The sequence below is a fragment of the Mytilus trossulus genome, chromosome 11, assembly GCF_036588685.1.
Source record: "Mytilus trossulus isolate FHL-02 chromosome 11, PNRI_Mtr1.1.1.hap1, whole genome shotgun sequence".
Taxonomy (NCBI): domain Eukaryota; kingdom Metazoa; phylum Mollusca; class Bivalvia; order Mytilida; family Mytilidae; genus Mytilus; species Mytilus trossulus.
In genome coordinates, this window is record NC_086383.1 from 42,860,679 (window position 1) to 42,884,399 (window position 23,721).

The 23,721-nt window shown below is 37.7% G+C and overlaps 1 protein-coding gene across 1 annotated transcript; it reads right to left on the bottom strand.

The window, feature by feature from the left end:
- Positions 1-9,199: 9,199 nt before the first annotated feature.
- On the bottom strand, positions 9,200-22,109 carry LOC134691142 (beta-1,3-glucan-binding protein-like). The gene is made up of 12 exons (XM_063551426.1): positions 21,975-22,109; positions 18,477-18,557; positions 17,699-17,815; positions 16,867-16,985; positions 15,585-15,659; positions 14,760-14,826; positions 13,595-13,768; positions 13,062-13,139; positions 12,335-12,449; positions 11,003-11,074; positions 9,773-9,899; positions 9,200-9,438 (listed from the first exon to the last, which is right to left on the bottom strand). The coding sequence occupies exons 1-12, from the start codon at positions 22,078-22,080 to the stop codon at positions 9,241-9,243; spliced, it is 1,329 nt and encodes a 442-aa protein (XP_063407496.1). The 5' UTR covers positions 22,081-22,109; the 3' UTR covers positions 9,200-9,240.
- Positions 22,110-23,721: the final 1,612 nt, after the last annotated feature.

The following is a 23,721-nucleotide window of genomic DNA, read 5'->3' on the forward strand; positions in this document are numbered from 1 at the left end:
AAAATTTAGGTTTTTCAATGAAGGGATATTTGCATGGTGTGCAGAATGGTAGGACAATAATATTTGCATGGTGTGCAGAGTGGTAGGACAATGATGTTTGCATGGTGTGCAGAGTGGTAGGACAATGATGTTTACATGGTGTGCAGAGTGGTAGGACAATGATGTTTGCATGGTGTGCAGAGTGGTAGGACAATAATATTTGCATGGTGTGTAGAGTGGTAGGACAATAATATTTGCATGGTGTGCAGAGTGGTAGGACAATGATGTTTGCATGGTGTGCAGAGTGGTAGGACAATGATGTTTGCATGGTGTGCAGAGTGGTAGGACAATGATGTTTGCATGGTGTGCAGAGTGGTAGGACAATGATGTTTGAATGGTGTGCAGAGTGGTAGGACAATGATGTTTGCATGGTGAGCAGAGTGGTAGGACAATAATATTTGCATGGTGTGCAGAGTGGTAGGACAATGATGTTTGCATGGTGTGCAGAGTGGTAGGACAATAATATTTGCATGGTGTGCAGAGTGGTAGGACAATGATGTTTGCATGGTGTGCAGAGTGGTAGGACAATAATATTTGCATGGTGTGCAGAGTGGTAGGACAATAATATTTGCATGGTGTGCAGAGTGGTAGGACAATGATGTTTTCATGGTGTGCAGAGTGGTAGGACAATGATATTTGCATGGTGTGCAGAGTGGTACATGTAGGACAATGATGTTTGCATGGTGTGCAGAGTGGTAGGACAATTATATTTGCATGGTGTGCAGAGTGGTAGGACAATGATGTTTGCATGGTGTGCAGAGTGGTAGGACAATGATGTTTGCATGGTGTGCAGAGTGGTACATGTAGGACAATGATGTTTGCATGGTGTGCAGAGTGATAGGACAATGATATTTGCATGGTGTGCAGAGTGGTAGGACAATGATATTTGCATGGTGTGCAGAGTGGTAGGACAATGATATTTGCATGGTGTGCAGAGTGGTAGAACAATGATGTTTGCGTGGTGTGCAGAGTGGTACATGTAGGACAATAATATTTGCATGGTGTGCAGAGTGGTTGGACAATGATGTTTGTGTGGTGTGCAGAGTGGTACATGTAGGACAATAATATTTGCATGGTGTGCAGAGTGGTTGGACAATGATGTTTGCATGATGTGCAGAGTGGTAGGACAATGATGTTTGCATGGTGTGCAGAGTGGTTGGACAATGATGTTTGCGTGGTGTGCAGAGTGGTACATGTAGGACAATAATATTTGCATGGTGTGCAGAGTGGTTTGACAATGATGTTTGCGTGGTGTGCAGAGTGGTACATGTAGGACAATAATATTTGCATGGTGTGCAGAGTGGTTGGACAATGATGTTTGCATGATGTGCAGAGTGGTAGGACAATGATGTTTGCATGGTGTGCAGAGTGGTTGGACAATGATGTTTGCATGGTGTGCAGAGTGGTAGGACACTGATGTTTGCATGGTGTGCAGAGTGGTAGGACAATGATGTTTGCATGGTGTGCAGAGTGGTAGGACAATGATGTTTGCATGGTGTGCAGAGTGGTAGGACAATGATATTTGCATGGTGTGCAGAGTGGTAGGACAATGATATTTGCATGGTGTGCAGAGTGGTAGGACAATAATATTTGCATGGTGTGCAGAGTGGTAGGACAATGATGTTTGCATGGTGTGCAGAGTGGTAGGACAATGATGTTTGCATGGTGTGCAGAGTGGTAGGACAATGATGTTTGCATGGTGTGCAGAGTGGTAGGACAATGATGTTTGCATGGTGTGCAGAGTGGTAGGACAATGATGTTTGTATGGTGTGCAGAGTGGTAGGACAATAATATTTGCATGGTGTGCAGAGTGGTAGGACAATGATATTTGCATGGTGTGCAGAGTGGTAGGACAATGATGTTTGCATGGTGTGCAGAGTGGTAGGACAATGATGTTTGCATGGTGTGCAGAGTGGTAGGACAATGATGTTTGCATGGTGTGCAGAGTGGTAGGACAATGATGTTTGCATGATGTGCAGAGTGGTAGGACAATTATGTTTGCATGGTGTGCAGAGTGGTAGGACAATGATGTTTGCATGGTGTGCAGAGTGGTAGGATAATGATATTTGCATGGTGTGCAGAGTGGTAGGACGATGATATTTGCGTGGTGTGCAGAGTGGTACATGTAGGACAATGATGTTTGCATGGTGTGCAGAGTGGTAGGACAATGATGTTTGCATGGTGTGCAGAGTGGTAGGACAATGATATTTGCATGGTGTGCAGAGTGGTACATGTAGGACAATGATGTTTGCATGGTGTGCAGAGTGGTTGGACAATGATGTTTGCATGGTGTGCAGAGTGGTAGGATAATGATATTTGCATGGTGCGCAGAGTGGTAGGACGATGATATTTGCGTGGTGTGCAGAGTGGTACATGTAGGACAATGATGTTTGCATTGTGTGCAGAGTGGTAGGACAATGATGTTTGCATGGTGTGCAGAGTGGTAGGACAATGATATTTGCATGGTGTGCAGAGTGGTACATGTAGGACAATGATGTTTGCATGGTTTGCAGAGTGGTAGGACAATGATGTTTGCATGGTGTGCAGAGTGGTAGGACAATGATGTTTGCATGGTGTGCAGAGTGGTAGGACAATGATGTTTGCATGGTGTGCAGAGTGGTAGGACAATGATGTTTGCATGGTGTGCAGAGTGGTAGGACAATGATGTTTGCATGGTGTGCAGAGTGGTAGGACAATGATGTTTGCATGGTGTGCAGAGTGGTAGGACAATGATGTTTGCATGGTGTGCAGAGTGGTAGGACAATGATGTTTGCATGGTGTGCAGAGTGGTAGGACAATGATGTTTGCATGGTGGGCAGAGTGGTAGGATAATGATATTTGCATGGTGTGCAGAGTGGTAGGACGATAATATTTGGTTGGTGTGCAGAGTGGTACATGTAGGACAATGATGTTTGCATGGTGTGCAGAGTGGTAGGACAATGATGTTTGCATGGTGTGCAGAGTGGTAGGACAATGATATTTGCATGGTGTGCAGAGTGGTAGGACAATAATATTTGCATGGTGTGCAGAGTGGTAGGACAATGATGTTTGCATGGTGTGCAGAGTGGTAGGACAATGATGTTTGCATGGTGTGCAGAGTGGTAGGACAATGATGTTTGCATGGTGTGCAGAGTGGTAGGACAATGATGTTTGCATGGTGTGCAGAGTGGTAGGACAATGATGTTTGCATGGTGTGCAGAGTGGTACATGTAGGACAATGATGTTTGCATAGTGTGCAGAGTGGTAGGACAATGATATTTGCATGGTGTGCAGAGTGGTAGGACAATGATATTTGCATGGTGTGCAGAGTGGTAGGACAATGATGTTTGCATGGTGTGCAGAGTGGTAGGACAATGATATTTGCATGATGTGCAGAGTGGTAGGACAATGATATTTGCATGATGTGCAGAGTGGTAGGACAACGATATTTGCATGGTGTGCAGAGTGGTAGGACAATGATGTTTGCATGGTGTGCAGAGTGGTAGGACAATGATGTTTGCATGGTGTGAAGAGTGGTAGGACAATGATATTTGCATGGTGTGCAGAGTGGTAGGACAATGATGTTTGCATGGTGTGCAGAGTGGTAGGACAATGATATTTGCATGATGTGCAGAGTGGTAGGACAATGATATTTGCATGATGTGCAGAGTGGTAGGACAATGATATTTGCATGGTGTGCAGAGTGGTAGGACAATGATATTTGCATGGTGTGCAGAGTGGTAGGACAATGATGTTTGCGTGGTGTGCAGAGTGGTACACGTAGGACAATAATATTTGCATGGTGTGCAGAGTGGTTGGACAATGATGTTTGTGTGGTGTGCAGAGTGGTACATGTAGGACAATAATATTTGCATGGTGTGCAGAGTGGTTGGACAATGATGTTTGCATGATGTGCAGAGTGGTAGGACAATGATGTTTGCATGGTGTGCAGAGTGGTTGGACAATGATGTTTGCGTGGTGTGCAGAGTGGTACATGTAGGACAATAATATTTGCATGGTGTGCAGAGTGGTTGGACAATGATGTTTGCATGATGTGCAGAGTGGTAGGACAATGATGTTTGCATGGTGTGCAGAGTGGTAGGACAATAATATTTGCATGGTGTGCAGAGTGGTAGGACAATGATGTTTGCATGGTGTGCAGAGTGGTAGGACAATAATATTTGCATGGTGTGCAGAGTGGTAGGACAATGATGTTTGCATGGTGTGCAGAGTGGTAGGACAATAATATTTGCATGGTGTGCAGAGTGGTAGGACAATGATGTTTGCATGGTGTGCAGAGTGGTAGGACAATAATATTTGCATGGTGTGCAGAGTGGTAGGACAATAATATTTGCATGGTGTGCAGAGTGGTAGGACAATGATGTTTGCATGATGTGCAGAGTGGTAGGACAATTATGTTTGCATGGTGTGCAGAGTGGTAGGACAATGATGTTTGCATGGTGTGCAGAGTGGTAGGATAATGATATTTGCATGGTGTGCAGAGTGGTAGGACGATGATATTTGCGTGGTGTGCAGAGTGGTACATGTAGGACAATGATGTTTGCATGGTGTGCAGAGTGGTAGGACAATGATGTTTGCATGGTGTGCAGAGTGGTAGGACAATCATATTTGCATGGTGTGCAGAGTGGTACATGTAGGACAATGATGTTTGCATGGTGTGCAGAGTGGTTGGACAATGATGTTTGCATGGTGTGCAGAGTGGTAGGATAATGATATTTGCATGGTGCGCAGAGTGGTAGGACGATGATATTTGCGTGGTGTGCAGAGTGGTACATGTAGGACAATGATGTTTGCATTGTGTGCAGAGTGGTAGGACAATGATGTTTGCATGGTGTGCAGAGTGGTAGGACAATGATATTTGCATGGTGTGCAGAGTGGTACATGTAGGACAATGATGTTTGCATGTTGTGCAGAGTGGTAGGACAATGATGTTTGCATGGTGTGCAGAGTGGTAGGACAATGATGTTTGCATGGTGTGCAGAGTGGTACATGTAGGACAATGATGTTTGCATGGTGTGCAGAGTGGTAGGACAATGATGTTTGCATGGTGTGCAGAGTGGTAGGACAATGATGTTTGCATGGTGTGCAGAGTGGTAGGACAATGATGTTTGCATGGTGTGCAGAGTGGTAGGACAATGATGTTTGCATGGTGTGCAGAGTGGTAGGACAATGATGTTTGCATGGTGTGCAGAGTGGTAGGACAATGATGTTTGCATGGTGTGCAGAGTGGTAGGACAATAATATTTGCATGGTGTGCAGAGTGGTAGGACAATGATGTTTGCATGGTGTGCAGAGTGGTAGGACAATGATGTTTGCATGGTGGGCAGAGTGGTAGGATAATGATATTTGCATGGTGTGCAGAGTGGTAGGACGATGATATTTGCGTGGTGTGCAGAGTGGTACATGTAGGACAATGATGTTTGCATGGTGTGCAGAGTGGTAGGACAATGATGTTTGCATGGTGTGCAGAGTGGTAGGACAATGATATTTGCATGGTGTGCAGAGTGGTACATGTAGGACAATGATGTTTGCATGGTGTGCAGAGTGGTAGGACAATTATATTTGCATGGTGTGCAGAGTGGTAGGACAATGATGTTTGCATGGTGTGCAGAGTGGTAGGACAATGATGTTTGCATGGTGATCAGAGTGGTACATGTAGGACAACGATGTTTGCATGGTGTGCAGAGTGGTAGGACAATGATATTTGCATGGTGTGCAGAGTGGTAGGACAATGATATTTGCATGGTGTGCAGAGTGGTAGGACAATGATGTTTGCATGGTGTGCAGAGTGGTAGGACAATGATGTTTGCGTGGTGTGCAGAGTGGTAGGACAATAATATTTGCATGATGTGCAGAGTGGTAGGACAATGATATTTGCATGATGTGCAGAGTGGTAGGACAACGATATTTGCATGGTGTGCAGAGTGGTAGGACAATGATGTTTGCATGGTGTGCAGATTGGTAGGACAATGATGTTTGCATGGTGTGAAGAGTGGTAGGACAATGATATTTGCATGGTGTGCAGAGTGGTAGGACAATGATATTTGCATGATGTGCAGAGTGGTAGGACAATGATATTTGCATGGTGTGCAGAGTGGTAGGACAATGATATTTGCATGGTGTGCAGAGTGGTAGGACAATGATATTTGCATGGTGTGCAGAGTGGTAGGACAATGATATTTGCATGGTGTGCAGAGTGGTAGGACAATGATGTTTGCGTGGTGTGCAGAGTGGTACATGTAGGACAATAATATTTGCATGGTGTGCAGAGTGGTTGGACAATGATGTTTGTGTGGTGTGCAGAGTGGTACATGTAGGACAATAATATTTGCATGGTGTGCAGAGTGGTTGGACAATGATGTTTGCATGATGTGCAGAGTGGTAGGACAATGATGTTTGCATGGTGTGCAGAGTGGTTGGACAATGATGTTTGCGTGGTGTGCAGAGTGGTACATGTAGGACAATAATATTTGCATGGTGTGCAGAGTGGTTGGACAATGATGTTTGCGTGGTGTGCAGAGTGGTACATGTAGGACAATAATATTTGCATGGTGTGCAGAGTGGTTGGACAATGATGTTTGCATGATGTGCAGAGTGGTAGGACAATGATGTTTGCATGGTGTGCAGAGTGGTTGGACAATGATGTTTGCATGGTGTGCAGAGTGGTAGGACAATGATGTTTGCATGGTGTGCAGAGTGGTAGGACAATGATATTTGCATGGTTTGCAGAGTGGTTGGACAATGATATTTGCATGATGTGCAGAGTGGTTGGACAATGATGTTTGCATGGTTTGCAGAGTGGTAGGACGATGATATTTGCATGGTATGCAGAGTGGTAGGACAATGATATTTGCGTGGTGTGGTGTGCAGAGTGGTTGGACAATAATATTTGCATGGTGTGCAGAGTGGTAGGACAATGATGTTTGCATGATGTGCAGAGTGGTAGGACAATGATGTTTGCATGGTGTGCAGTTGTGTTTACTTTGTCACTTTCCATGTACAATGTTTGACCCGTCCCCTCTGTCATTGCTTATTGACTTCAAATCTTCTTTTTTTGTTTACATTTATTAGTTTGTGATTGAATAGGTCACTTTTTTTGGAAGGTAGGTCAATACTTTTTGGTGTGCAGTTGTATAAACATTGGGACATCTAATTTCCATGGATATCATTTTGCCCCGTTTCACAGTCATGGATTATTGTCTTTAAAACTTTTGCTTAGTTTACATATATTAGTTTGTGATGAGGTCAGTTTATAGGGAACCCTTACTATAGTAGATCAATCATATTTAGTGCAGTTGTGTAAGCATTGGCACATCTTCTTTCCATGGACATTGTTTGGCCTTGAACATTCAGTCATTATTTAATGACTGAATATTTCCATAAACATTTCAACATTTGTATGAATTTTTATGATAACAATTCCAAATGTCGAGACGCATCACTGCTTTTTATGTGACTCGGAGCTTTTTAAACGGTCTGCATATGTAAAAAGAAAAAGATTGTGACTACTCAAATATATGGTGCTTGTATCGTTACGATTGAGAATGGAAATATGTAAAAGAGACAACCACCCGGCAAACATGACCAAAGAGCAGATGGAAAAAAAATGGATCTGCAACGCAGGAGAAAAATCTCGTACCCAGAGGTGGTCTCTTAATAAAAATGTGGACTAGTTCAGTAAACATTAACCTCATACTAAAGTCCAAAACATATACTAAATGAACTTAAATTAATGAATAAACATACAAGACTAAAAAAATCCCGACTCCTGACTTGGGACAGGCGCAAAAAGTTTTCGGGATTAAACATGTTTTATGAGATCACAACTCTCCCTGACTCTAGCAAATGTAGAATAAAGAATCACACAGCAATACACAGAGTAAAACACAGATTAAAAGAAGTCTGAGTCGGATGTCAGAATAGGTAACACATGAAACCAGTGAAAATGACAATTTTACTTAATTTAACAAAGGACTACTAGCAGTTACTGCTGGCACAGCTCCAGACCTCAATAGAACTGATTGAAAGATTTTGTCTCCATCATATGAAAATCAAGCAACATATCTCCCGTTTGGTGTTTAGCATCATACCATCATCAAACAACTGAGAAGAATATAACCCGTATCATGCCAACAGCTGCTTTTAGAATAAATATGTCTATTTCAAATGCAAAGACCCTATGAGTGAATCATGAATGTGACCTACCGAATTAGACTATTTATCGGATTTGTTATCACATAAGCAACACGACCGGTGCCACATGTGGAGCAGGATCTGCTTACCCTTCCGGAGCACCTGAGATCACCCCTAGTTTTTTGGTGAGGTTCCTGTTGTTTATTCTTTAGTTTTCTATGTTGTGTCATGTGTACTATTGTTTGTCTGTTTGTCTTTTTCATTTTTAGCCATGGCGTTGTCAATTTATTTTCGATTTATGAGTTTGACTGTCCCTTTGGTATCTTTCGTCCCTCTCTTAAAAGTCAAAATATGCTATCCCTAGTGACCTGACAACAGCATCGTCACTATACCCCTTCTGAATAAGTTTGTTAAAAGGTTTGGGTAGCTTTTGAGGTGAATTTTTACATATTTGCGCTTTGTAAAGAATATTAATATAAGAGATTAGATGTGAAATACCCGAACGAACTAGACGTCGGCATGTTGATTTATATTTACAAATGATGTACTTGTACCGATGATAAAATTTAGTAAATGTTTTGACTAGTTTGTGATATCGAAAACCCGGGTGTAATCATTTTTCAGTAATACAGAGATTTCTATCAATAACAATCAAATACCTTGTTACCTACAAGAGCGAACCGAACAAGATGAACAAGTTGAGATACCTACACTTACTACCATAAGAAGCTGACAAGAAAACCCCACCATCTGAAAATAGATGATCAACAATAGGAAATGAAAATTAGACGAAAAATTTTAGGATTTGTTTTTTTCTGCAGCGAACAGCGAATACTTTTGCCTTTATTTATTTGTTTTTGTTTGTTGTTGTGTGTATGTTTAAGATGTCAGGTGGTACCGGTTTGTGTGGTTTATCATGCCATACAGGTTTGTTCGTTATTCCGGTTATCCCTTTTTGTATATACTTTACTTACTTGTAGCTATTATATCACTATCATATATATACAAATAAAGAGTGGAAACTATATAAAAAGAATACGTACAAATTTAATATTCATTAATTTCAGATTAAGCCTGAACCATTTCGACATAATCAATTTGCATAGCAACATTATCTCCATGCCAGGTTGACAGCCATTCACCTCGTCTGTCCCAGAATTCTCTCATTTGTTTATTTGAACCATCATTCCATGGACGTGGTTGGTTGTAACTGCATCCAGATGAGAAGAAACCACCACCAACGGCTACATTCATGATCAACTGGAACTGTAATGATAAAAAGTCTATTTGATTAAGGTGTACAGGACTATGGGGTGGGATAACAGTTTATAAACTTGGTACCATAATGGGCTTTTTTTACTGTTTGGTTTCCTTTTTTCCTTTATTCTTGAATGGTTGAACCAATCAATTTTGAAAACAATACTAAAAGCACCTATTTTCTTTGTAGAAATGAATGTACAAATATAATATATCTATATATGTACCTTATATATGCTTTTAAAATTAATTTCCAAAACCACACCGTTGTTAATTACCAATAAAAAGCATAAATTGCTTACATTTTCAACGATCAACGACAATAGACCTCACATAAACTTACCGGCTGATCAAATGGAGCATTGTTGCCTCCACTTGCCCAAATATTGCTGCCACCAAAGCCTCCATAATTATAGAAACCATTTCCAGGTGTGGCCACATACATTATTTGTTCGCCATCAACGGTAACTCTTTAAAAAAATAAAATTTACTATAGACAAAACATAAAAAAAGTCGGTGAAAAGTAAAAACACAAAAATACTGAACTCCGAGGAAAATTCAAAAAGGAAAGTCCAAAATCAAAAGGCAAAAATCAAAATCCAAACACATCAAACGAATGGATAACAACTGTCATAATTCCTGACTTGGAACAGGTATTTCCTAATGTAGAAAATAGTGAATTGATCCTGGTTTTATAGCTAGCTAAACCTCTCACTTGTATGACAGTCGCATCAAATTCCATTACATTGTCATTACTTCTTATTGATAAGTAACGGTTTCATCAATACTTATATATAATTAATGTGTTTTATATAATAGTACTGTACATTGCACATATATCTGTAATTTCTTAATTAATGGTCATCTGATACCTGTACTTTCTTAATACATACATTTGTACGGTTCCAATTCATGCATATCGAGTTCGTCTCAGTAAATGAAAATAGTTATTTGTCTACATACTGTAACCAACTAGTTTTCGCGACTTTCGCCATATAAAAAAGCGAATATAAATCGCCGCGAATACATCAAAATTGTGGACTTTCCCTATTTAACTAAATCAAATATATTGTAAATCAGCATGGTCTGGAAGAGAAAGGGCGGAAGGCAAAATAAAGTGCATGTTACTCGAAAATAACTTGTTGTACTGTAATCTGTGAGTGGGTCTTATAAGATCCAGCCGAGTAATGTCTCTTATAAGACTTCAATCAAATTATCTCGGCAATATTCTTCATTCCTTTATCTACAGTTTTTCTTGATTTTTTGCTGCTATTCAATGGGGATCGATCGTAAAAGTTTTTACCCGTACAATACCGTATAGCGGGTTATTTTCGCGGGTGTAAAATTTCGCGATTTTCATTGAATAAGGTATACGAAAAATTTTGGCGGTTATTATTTTGGCGGATTCAACATTTTTAACATTACCTTTGCATGTACACTTTTAAATTGGCGGAATTTATTTTGGCGATTTTGTTCTATCCGCGAAAATAAGCGAAAATTTACACCCCGCGAAAATAAGCGAAAATTTACACCCCGCGAAAATAACCCGCTATACGGTAATACATGTACATACTTTATATGATCTGCATACCACTCTAACTTATATATATGGAAGCCACTTGCCCAATCGCCACCATTCTTGTCTCTGAAACGAAACTAATCTAATAAGTAACTACCTAGAAACATTCATAAATCACATTATGATCATTTCATACAAAACAGGTAGGGAAATGAATCGTCAAAATTTGAGAACGATACAAAGATAGACAATTAAAATACTGAACATTTTTCTGAAGTCGATAAAAAAAAAAGGCGACACCACGGCTCTAAGTAATAAAACATAGGGACGACGCAGGAAATAGTGACTTGTTATCGTTGCAACAACTAAATAACATTTAATGTGTGTGTGTTTATTTTACTAGTATACACTATGTATTGTTGGAATTCGTATGTCTAATGCTGAGTGAATAATGGTTCAATTTGGCTGGTTTCATAAGTCGAACATTTCTATATATCTTAATTTTCGAGGCAGTAGTTTTCCCAATTAACCAATGTTTACATATGTATACAGTGCTGGTTAAGAAGTAACTACTAATGTTTCAGAAAAGTTGTCATGAACATTGAAAACGGTAGCATGCTCTTTTTTTTTTAAATCTGATGAGAATACAGATCTTATGTAAAATAGTGTTTGCATACAAGAATCTGACAGCAATCAGTTCTACTTTCAGTTTTACAGCTAATTTCCTAATGCTTGTAGAGTAAATCTTTGGTAGGCTTGCTTGCTCTCTTTGTAAAAATGTTAATTCAAGCTTTGATAATAGGATTGACATCCTTAAACATTATATATAGGCTTATTTTAACCTGTACAAATTGTATTTAAATTTGATTGTATCCCATATCACAATTGTGCAATATACAAACAAAGCAAGCAAGCTAACCAAAGTATTTCTTTAGATGCATTAGGAAATTAGCTGTAACACTTTTCGGAGTCTTCTTGTTTAGTCGTTATACCAAACACCATCAACATTGATTGTCCCTTTGGTAATTATGCGTTTTTACTTTACAATGTGCCATGCGTTTTCATATGATTGTCTTTTTGATATCTATGTTTCTTTTCTTGCAGTTTGTTTGACTTTTCATGGTAGTAAATATGTCTTTGATAGTTAGGTTTATTTACTTACAATTCACCATGCGTCTTCATGAGTTGACTTGTTCCTTTAATAATTATGTCTCTTTACTTACAATACGTCCTGTGTTTTCACGATTGTTCCTTTGGTAATTAAATTTCTTTACTTACAATTCGTCTTGCGTTTTCATGGTGGTACCCTAGATGATTTTGTTTTTACTTGTAATAGGTCATGCGTTTTCATGATTGTACCTTTGATAGTTTGAATTCTTTACTTACTTTTCGCCATGAGTTTTCATGAAGCCATTTTGACTAGGTGATGGTCCCCAATGAAGTGTAGAAGCAACTTCTCCTACCCCGTGATCGTTACCATTACAATTTACTTTTGCATTACCTACAATACGTAAGATTTAGATTATCCGTTCCGTATTTGAGTTTACCGTTAGTCTCGCCCTAAATAAGTAAAATATACGAGAACATAAAATCGACAATCAACATAACACTGCTAACCATGCTAACAAATTGTACCTTAAGGAGCAACCATATAACTTCAAAGGGAGGCCGGGATATATTGTTTTTGTCTCAGTTAGAATAAATTCACGCAGAGCGCATATATTTTATTTTTTTCAGTTGTTCGATGCGATCAATCATTTGTTGTTCTTCTTTAAAATGTAATATCATAATTTTTTCTCATCAAATTAGGGATCATAATATCGACCCTCTTCTTGTTCCCCACTTGATATTAAATGGTCGTTCCCTAAATCAAACTTGCTTTAAAAGTATAGTTGTAAATTTCCATATGGGATTAGAGATATAGAGTTTATAAATATGAAGTACATGACCATGACAAGTTCAATTATATAAAATCTAAATAACTTTTAGGAGCTCATTTGGTAGTACCTTTCTCTAAATAATGTATCCATATTTACTGAATGGTACCTCTATCGTCAAATTATAATTATCTTCTACATATAACGTGTATTCAAGTATGATTTTCTATACTTACAACGTGCTTCCATCATATCAATTTCACCAGAACGAGGCCAGCCACCATAATGCCAATCCTTTGGCAACATCCATATTGCTATAAGTAAAAAGAACACAACCTTTATAATAACCACCTGTTTAATAAAATAGGGTCTATAAAACGAGGTTGATAAAATTGAGATTAACGGACAAAAAGGGAAATAGAAGAAAATAGAAATAATAGGCAATGATGACAAAGAAAAGAGATTAAATAGATGCGTCTTACAAAATCTTAAATAACTCTTTTGAAAAGAAGGTAGTTGAGCAGTTGCACGGTTTTTGGAGACGACATGATATGTCCTCGTTTTCGTCCCTTTGTATTTGAAAATTATAAATATAATTATATATATGTATAATAAATCTGCTAGTTATTACAGGATTTATAATTCTGATTTCATATCCTTACATATTCATCTGAGTATTGTGTAACTTGTTATGCCCAATCTATGAATCAACCTCTACTATAAAAAATATTGTAAAAATCTTATTTTAGAGAGAAAGATGTATTTTTACCTGGCCAAATCCAGTCTCCTCTAGGAATCTTAGCTCGAACAGTTACAGTTCCGTATCTAATTGAAGCATGCGTTGTAACTTTTCCAGACATGATTGGGTTTAAGACGTTGCCATTGACAGCCGTCCTGTCACAACCCCAGTTAGTAGATTGACTGCAATATCCGCAAAAGTCGTCTGCAAATAATTATAACATGTAAACGAATTAACTCCGTCTGTAAACAAATTTTTAGAATAAAAACAATTGACTTTGCTTAGTGTTGAAGGTTGCACGGTGACCGTTATCAGTTTTCCAGGATACCAACAAATTCTCCTTCATGGCACTATATACTAGTTATTATATTTCAAATAACATACTATGGTAAAAATTCGCCGTTTCAGAATCTAATGCATTCTGGGTAATATATTGTAAAGCGTACACCAAAACGTTGCGATTGGTTGAAAACGTTTTAAACAATTTCAACCAATGACGTACATGTAACGTAATTTTCATTTTTAATTAGTGATATAACAATGAGATTATCCATTGTCCCCTAGTTTCTGAAAAGGCGAATTGATTAGGCTGTTATCTAGGAATCAACAGATGCATCTCAATGAGTCTTTGCATGTAGTTATACATGTACATGTATACGTTCAATAATAATAATCGAAAAAATAAAAAAGAAGGAGATTTCCCAAAAGCTAGGTTTGTGTTTGCTAAAAAAATGATTTTCGTAATGTATAATTCATTGAGTAAGTTTATTTGTTTATATTTGTTAATTCAATAATTCCATGTGTTACATAGACATAAGAACGATGTGATTTGGGAGTCAATGAGACAATTCTCAACACAAGTCACAATTTGTTAAAGAAAAACCTTTATAGGTATAAGTACGGTCTTCAACACGGTGCCTTGGCTCACACCGAACAGCAAGCTATAAAGGGCCTCAAAAATGACTATTGTTAAACCATTTAAACGGAAAAACTAACAGTCTCATCTATATAAAAAACGAGAAACAAGAAATAGTTATGAACAACAACAACAAACGATAACTACTGAACATCAGGTTTTTTTTTAAAAAAACGAAATAAATAGGAATGAAGAGATTTAAAAAATAAGCAAGTATCACAATTCAATGTGTTACATGCACGTCCTAGTTTGAATAACAAATACAAAATGATAGCTTACCTTTCACAATCATACGACCATGATATAGTCTGTTGGAATCGTAGTGAGGGTCGTCGATTGTTAAAGTCTGGAATATAAAATCGGTATGTATATAGATACGTTTCGTCATCACTCGTGTACAATAAAATAAATCACATGTCCAAAAATATATTTGTATAAAGATGAATTGTGTTTGTAAAAAAACTATGTTTTTAGTGGGGCTAGGTTGACATTTGAAAAAAGGCAGGGCAGGAGTTTTGATTAAAAAAAGGCAGAATGGGGAATTTGGGGGGAAAAAAGGCAGGATGACAATTTATATAAATGTCAGAAAAAAAATGATTAAAAGGGGTAGGACTGAATAGAGTGAAAAATTTATAAAAAATTAAAGGAATTATGCTCCGCAAACAGACTTACTGATGTCGTTAACTGTCACACACGTGTATAGCTGCTTGGCAGCAATCTTTAGTTTAAACATATTTATTTATAGTGGATTGGGAAACATGTTTTCCAACTTATATTAATCCCTTTCAACTTTGCGGGTGTGAGTGCTGCCTTGTAGCGACATTAGCCTGCTCTTTCTCGAAAACTTTAAGGGTGTCTTTAACGTGCAAGAGATATTGTTCTCTCTTAACACGGGTCAGTCATTTATCGTCCCCTTCCGACGGACTATCGTCGTTTCCTCAAGACCATACTCGCAGATGGTGTCAACGGACAGCCGAAAATTCAGTCGCTGAAATGTTCATCCCAAACGGGAATCGAACCAGGAACCTTTGCGTTAGTAGTCCTTTGTATTGTAGATCCGTGTTTTTATAAATGATATGACTGCACATATACATATTTACATACCGGTTTGATGTAGAGATGACCTCCTCTGGAGAACAGATTCTTGTCTTTGTTGGTGTATACTTGAAATTCGTTATTCTGAAAAAGAAACAGACAGATAAATAAGACAACATAGATAACAAGTTTAAGATAATCAAGAAAATGGGCTATACAAAACTTATTTCATACCATTTTTTTGTTATTGATATTTGTACTATAAAATGCATGCATATTAGTTTCCTTGTATTGCCGAAATTTGTGTGCAGATTAGAAAGTTACCAAATATATAATGCTGTTGTCTGCTTTAAATTGGTCGAGTTGTTGGTTATTGACGCATTCCCTATTTACATTCTAAATTTTATAAAAATTGTCCGGACTACACGAGCGTATAATGTGTTATAAACAAAAACATGTATCGCGTTATATATGTTACAAAGGCATCAAACCTCGGGGGTCCACTTCCTATATACAGTTTGTACGAGGTGATAGGACGTGTCGCTGGAATGGGTCCCCTTATCGCGCTTTAAAATGTGTGAATATGTCGGGAAAACTATCAAAAACATATGATAAGGACAGTAAGGTGTCATCTTTGTTGGTGTTTACTCAATTTAGCTGTGTTGTATCAACAAATTGAAAAAAGGTTAACAAAAACTCAGCGGCACCCCCTGTCCTTTAAGTATTGAAGTAGCCCCCGAGCACCAAACATGACCTTTGAATCTTTGTACTTGAAATTGGCGATCTGATGACTTAACGACAAATCTCAGAACGTGTTTTGCTTATTTGGTTCGCTTTCTTTGAAAATGTTATCCTCTTATGAAAGAATTCAAGAAGTAATAATTTCAGACTATAAAAGAAATAAAAGCATCAGTTTTCGATTTTCAGTCCATATTGCAAAAGTGTTATCTTAAATCTTGCCGAAATCTTTGATATGGCCCATTTAATGGACATTGTACCATTATACCTTTAACTCTATGGATTTTGTGCTAAAAATGAGATTATTTCTCAAAGTTTATCATTTAGGCTCACTTTTCGAATGAAATCCTACGAGAAAAGGATAATCTAGGAAGTATGTCGCTACGTCTTTATAAAGCAGAGGCGGATTTAAAAGGAGGAGCTTTGGGTATGGCCCTTTTTAAAAAAAAATGGTTGATTATCTATGGAATCATTTAAGCAAGACTGGAGTGGGCCCTCTCTAAAGCAATAAACAGGTCCCCACTTATGAAATATTCTATATCCACCACGGTAAAGGATAACAATAATTATTATATAGCCATGATTAATGATTTTATTATTAAAAATGACTTACTCCGCCTCCCCATGCTGAACACTCTATATCGTAACTGCCATGGTTAAAGCTGTTGTAGTCATCTCTGAAAACAACGGCTCTCTTCATACTTCTAACAGGCTTTAAAGGCTCTACTTCATCTGTAACATAGTTCATCTAATCAATGGTAGCTTAGCTTGAATTGTTTTACATTGTATTATCGGGGCCTTTTATAGCTGACTATATGCGGTATGGGCTTTGTTCATTGTTGAAGGCCGTACGGTGACCTATAATTGTTAATGTTTGTGTCATTTTGTCTTTTGTGGATAGTTGTCTTATTGGCAATCATACCACATCTTCTTTTTTATATATAGTAATGTAATAAGAATAAATGGAAATTTGGGGCAATGCGTCAATAAGCATCGCTTCGCTCCTTGGAAAACATCTAAAGTCACTTTGTATAAACCATGTTCCAAATGATATAACAAATAGGTAAAGATAAGTAATGCAAAACGATTTTGTCGCATACAATCGGAACTACATCACACATTGACCTTTGATCTAAAAAAAATGGCCTTTATAGTCCACCTAAGGGTTTTAGCCCTGGGGTCATACCTAGTCCCTCCCCTTCGTTTTATCAATTATTGTTTAATATATTGAAAGTATTCAATTTTTCATCCATAATCTATGGGTTTTCTCTTGATTTGAATTACAATATCTTTCCGTATGAATTGGGTGGTTTTTTTTTGTTTTTTTTGTTGTTGTTGTTGTTGGGGGGGGGGGGGGGGGTTTGGGGGGGAGGCATTTCTGAGAATAGGATTCGGGACAAAAGTTTTATTCCACAACACCATTCCGACCTATGTTCTACACTTACGTGTCTTCCAATCACCTTCCTCGATGTTATTCTCGAAGTATGCTGTTAGTCTGAACCTTAGTTTTCCTCCAGGAGCTATTTTAACTTCCGGTAAATGAAACTCCCATGCTCCATCCACTGTAGAAAATATAACCATCGTGATTAGCGTTTTTGTCATTTCATAAGATTAAAGGAGATTTAAATAATTATATAATGTGTGCCAGTTTTGAACCTGATTTTCTTAAAATAATGTCGTAGTGTCACTTCTTTATGCCGAATGCTTTTTTTTAATTATCAAATAAAGAAATTAATTGAAAAACGTATTGAAATATACAAAAATGTAGAGAAAAACCAATATTAGAAAAACTAAATTATAACCGTCTGTAGCTGTGTATAATACGCACCCAATCTTAGACTAGCATCTACTCTTCGGGGTTAACAAATGTGGAATATAAATAAGACCGTTAGTTTTCTCGTTTGAATTGTTTTACATTGTCATTTCGATGCCTTTTATAGCTTACTATGCTTTATGGGCTTGGCTCATTGTTGAAGGCCGTACAGTGACCTATAGTTGTTAATTTCTGTGTCATTTTGATCTTTGTGGAGAGTAGTCTCATTGGCAATCATACTACATCCTCTTTTTTTTAAGTTAGACCTATTCTAACATGCTACACCTAATAACATTCTTTGTATATTTTATGCCAATCAAAAATATATACAATACGTGATTGGTAGATCCACGATGTTCAATGACAGTTGAATATATTACAATAAATCAGCACATGCACTAAACACTCACATGTGTGTTCTATGAACTCTTTGTAAATCTTTTGTCCCTCTGGCTGTACTTCAAACTTAACTCCTAAAAGTGATGACTCATCTGAAATTTAAAAAAAAAACTGCAATGAAAGTGTGCAGACAAACGAGCAAATAGAGCGCGATCAAACGGAAACTAAAAAAAGAAAAAAAAGCGATTAAACAAAGAATGGACAACAGATCTTGGCGTCCGTTGTTATTCGTACGTCGTCCATCGTCGACGTCGTTAACATTTTACTTTTTGAACTTCTTCTAGAGGACCATTGAATGGAATGAACCAAACATGGCATGAATGTTCCTTATGAGGTGATGACCAAGTGTTGTTACTTTGTTGCCGATCCAAGGGCCAAGTGAGCTTTTCTCATCACTTGGCGTCCGTCGTCCGCCGTCCGTCGTCCATCGTCGTCCGTCGTCGTCGTCGTTAACATTTTACATTTTGAACATTTTCTAGAGAACCACTGAATAGAACGATAACAAACATGGCATTTTAAATATTTCTCATGAGGTGCTGACCAAGTGTTGTTACTTTGTAGGCGATCCAACATCCAGGATGGCCGTCAGCGGGGGACTTAGTTTAACATAGGACTCTATGGAAAATGCATACAAATGACTTCATTTAGAGGACCATTGAATGGAATGAAACCAAACATGCCATGAATGTTCCTTATGAGGTGATGACCAAGTGTTGTTACTTTGTTGCCGATCCAAGGGCCAAGTGAGCTTTTCTCATCACTTTGCGTCCGTCGTCCGTCGTCCGTCGTCCGTCGTCCGTCGTCCGTCGTCGTCCGTCGTCCGTCGTCGTCCGTCGTCGTCGTCGTTAACATTTTACATTTTGAACTTCTTCTAGAGAACCACTGAATAGAATGAAACCAAAAATGGCATTAATATTTCTCATGAGGTGCTAACCAAGTGTTGTTACTTTGTAGGCGATCCATCATCCAAGATGGCCGCCAGCGGGGGACTTAGTTTAACATAGGACTCTATGGAAAATGCATACAAATGACTTCATTTAGAGGACCATTGAATGGAATGAAACCAAACATGGCATGAATGTTCCTTATGAGGTGATGACCATGTGTTGTTACTTTGTTGTCGATCCAAGGGCCAAGTGAGCTTTTCTCATCACTTAGCGTCCGTCGTCCGCCGTCCGTCGTCTGTCGTCGTCGTCGTTAACATTTTACATTTTGAACTTTTTCTAGGGAACCACTGTATAGAATGAAACCAAACATGGCATTAATATTTCTCATGAGGTGCTGACCAAGTGTTGTTACTTTGTAGGCGATCCATCATCCAAGATGGCCGCCAGCGGAGGACTTAGTTTAACATAGGACCCTATGGGAAATACATACAAATGTCTTCTTTTAGAGAACCACTGAATGGAATGAAACCAAACATAGCATGAATGTTTCTTATCTGGTGCTGACCAAGTATTGTAACTTTGTAGCCAATTTTTTTTTATATGAATTCAAAAACCCAAGTAGAGTCAGGTGGGCAATACAGGCTCTTGAGAGCCTCTAGTTTTTATAATTACACTTTAAGAATCCTGTGTTTTGATTTGTTGACAGCCAGTGTATTTTTCACCAATTTACTGTAATTAAATGAATATCGTTCATTTTCTAACGCCGTCGGGGTTTATGCAAAAAGAATATGCCTTTTTTACCCTCTCTGTCGCGGTATTTGCCAAAAAAACACTCTATCCGACTGGACGCTTGTAACGTCACGATCATCAATGATCATCAATGCGTTTTTGAACGTTAACATTCGGTGTAATTAAATTGATATAGCATGTTCTTGAGGGGTGTTTGCGAAAAATACCAGTCGGGTGAATGTTAAATTTCACGTCCCTCCTTAACATGATCGATATATCTGTTTAAAAGCATTCGGAAATATATGCTTGAAAATATCGTAGTATCTAAAACAAACACACGAAATTATCAAGCAAAACAGTTTACCTTATCGTTTCAAATGTTTTACATGCCTAGTCTTGTTAACAAATTGTAGAAAATCTAAATAAATGTTACCATGCTAAAATTTGTGCAAATGGTGCCTTTATTTCAAAAGAAAGAACTGTGTTCTAAAATGTATGTATTACTTTCTGTTGTATCTGTGTCTACTTAAACTTTAACTACATGTATGTTGGAAGTCATTGTCTAGTTGACGTATATAAGGAAGAATTAGTTCTTACATAATGAGATAAGGCACATGCGTACTGACATACATTTGAATAGTCTATGATAAGTTGAAGGATAAATTTGAATATTGTAGCTTTAAAGTAGAAAGTATTGATTTGATAATTTATTACTTCAGTTCTTCGACCTACATGTATACATGTGCATATAATATTTCAAGATGATAAGTTCAAACAACAGAACACCACAAAGGACATAAATGAAATTCAAACTAGATTGACCCAAAAATCCATGAGGTATTTCAAACAACAACACATAGCCCATACAATTTTAAAATATGTTCCCCCTTAAATTATTTAGTTAATAGAGAACAAAGAAAGAAAACTAATTTAACAAAATATTCCCCATTCCTGTATACACAGAAGTAATCAAGCAATGCACTTTATCAAATTGACAATGCAAATTTGGAAAAAAAGATAACACATTAACCAAGTACATGACCGGCATATTTGCAAGTGTTTTCTTGCATTGTGCCAATTTGTAGGTAAAAGCATATTATTTTGTCCTGCCAAAAAATTAATTGTAATTCAGATGTAATTCTTTCAGCAAGATTTTCTGGAACATTCTTCATTACAAAAACTCGGTGCATATGATTTCATCATACCGAAAGGAACGGCGAGAAGCTAATCAGTATAAAGCTTACGCTCCCTGGGTTTTGTCCTTCAATAGAACCAAATTCGATAACAGTAAACGTGGTATGTGTTTAAACGCAATGTATATTTCAAATGGCGATCTTAGAAACAACCCAAGCAGATTGAAGTACACCTGCCCTGTATTTCAATCTTATATAGAACCCAATCAGATTAAAGTGCACGTGGCCTCGGTTGCAATCATTCTTTTGCGATTCATTATAACCTGATTTGTTATCAATTGTGATTGGCTTTAAACTAGCGGTCAGTAACTGCGAGTACTATCAGATATGTACTAAATGTCTTTTTGTTGTGGGGTCTACTCTGTGATTTTGAGAGTTGCATTTCTGCCTTGTTTCGATCTGGACATGCCTTAAACTACTTACCCCAACCCCCGATCTGTATGTGACTGTCCAAAGTCAGAAATATGTAATTCCGTGGTTGTCGTGTGTTGCTGTATATAATTTCGAGGTTTTTTGAAGTTTCCTTTGTGGTATGGGTTTCGCTCATTGATGAAGACCGTACAGTGACATGTAGCTCTGTTTCATTTTGTCTCTTACCAGCTTTATATTTTCTGCTCGTTGGTCGGGTAATTGTCCCTGTGGCACATTCTCCATTTCTATTCTCTTTTTATGAATAATAGACGAATGCAAAATCATTTACCTTTCAGTCTAAGCCGTAATCCGAATGGCTTCTCCAATATAACCTCTGGTTCCAAGGCGCATGCGAGAGCCAAGGTGAATACTAGACCTAACACCGAGTCCTTCATGATCTTGTGTAATGGACAGCCTTGATAACATTTGCATTTATACTAACGGTCTGCTGATAAGAAACTGTGAACGAGACCGTGTCACAAAACAGGACAAAGCTGGTACCGCCTGGCCTTAAGACAAAAACTGTAACTTTTCACACAGATAAATTTTAAGCTTAATGATCATGAATAGCTTAAAGGTTTTTGTTTCTCCTGGTGGACCAAATTTTCAATAACAACGAAGGGAAGGTTCAAGGATGTATATAAAAGAAGAAGATGTGGTATGATTGCCAATGAGACAACTATCCACAAGAGACCAAAATGACAGAGAAATTAACAACTATAGGTCACCGTACAGCCTTCAACAATGAGCAAAGTAAATTCCGCATAGTCACCTATTAAAGGCCCCAAACTGACATTTTTAAACAATTCAAACGAGAAAGCTTACGACCTAATGTATGTGTATATTATGTAATAAGTACATAGTTATTTGGCCCTCTTAAATTTTAACAATAAATGGTTTATGTGTATGCCGAATTGTTTCTTATTCAAATGCATAACTAAAATTGAAAATGAAAATGGGGAATGTGTCAAAGAGGCAACAACTCGACCATAGAAAAACAACAGTACTATGACCGGACTATTTGGACAGTGCAATGAAATTAGTTTTTAAACAATATTTTAGTAATTCAATGTATATTTAGGTTTTGTATTTATTTAATATTCTAGACTTTGTCGTAAATTTAGGCATAAGTGTTTTACACGGATTATGTGTCATAATCTTGGACAAAGGTCTTAAATGCATTTACTCTATTTATCTCATTATTTATTCTCTGTGACAGTTTGGACTATAATTTACAAATACGTGTCGGACACTAATCACTCTTTTAATCTATTGTTATTTCTAATTTGTCATCTGTTAATCTTCTTAATCCTTTAATTGACTGTGCTTATATATATTGTTATTGTTTGTATGTTACGTTACATTTAGTTTGGAGTTTGTTGTTCGGTCTTGCCGGACTGCTAAAATAAAAGTTTAAGGAGCGAAATATTCCTTCTTGATTTACATTTAGTCGAATAGCCATTTTACCCGGCTATAGTACTGCAACTGTTCAATAAGTAGACGCAAGATTATGTTGTATATTGAAAAACAATGATGAAGTACTGTGACCTTCATCCAAATAATGTCTGTCGTTATTTTTTGGGCCGATCTCCGATTGCTACATTAAACTCAATTGTTATAGGCATCTTGATGACGCAGAATTAATGTATAAGAAGATGTCCAATGAGACAACTCTCCATCCAAGTCACAATTTATAAAAGTAAACCATTAGGAATCAACGTAAAGCCTTCAACACGGAGCTTTGGCTCACAACGAACAGCAAGCTTTAAAGGGCCCCAAAAATTACGAGACTAAGTGTAAAACCACCCAAACGGGAAAACCAACGGTCTAAAAAAAGATATACGAGAAACACTTATGAAACCACAAACACACACAACCTCTTCTGGACATCAGATTCCTAATTAGGACAGGTGCAAACAAAATGCAGCGGATTCAAACGTTTGTATAGTACAAAAACTTCACCCTTGTCTGAAAAAAATAGACTGTAATATATGTTTAATCTGCTACATGAAGAAGAAATAAAACAAGTTTTTAGT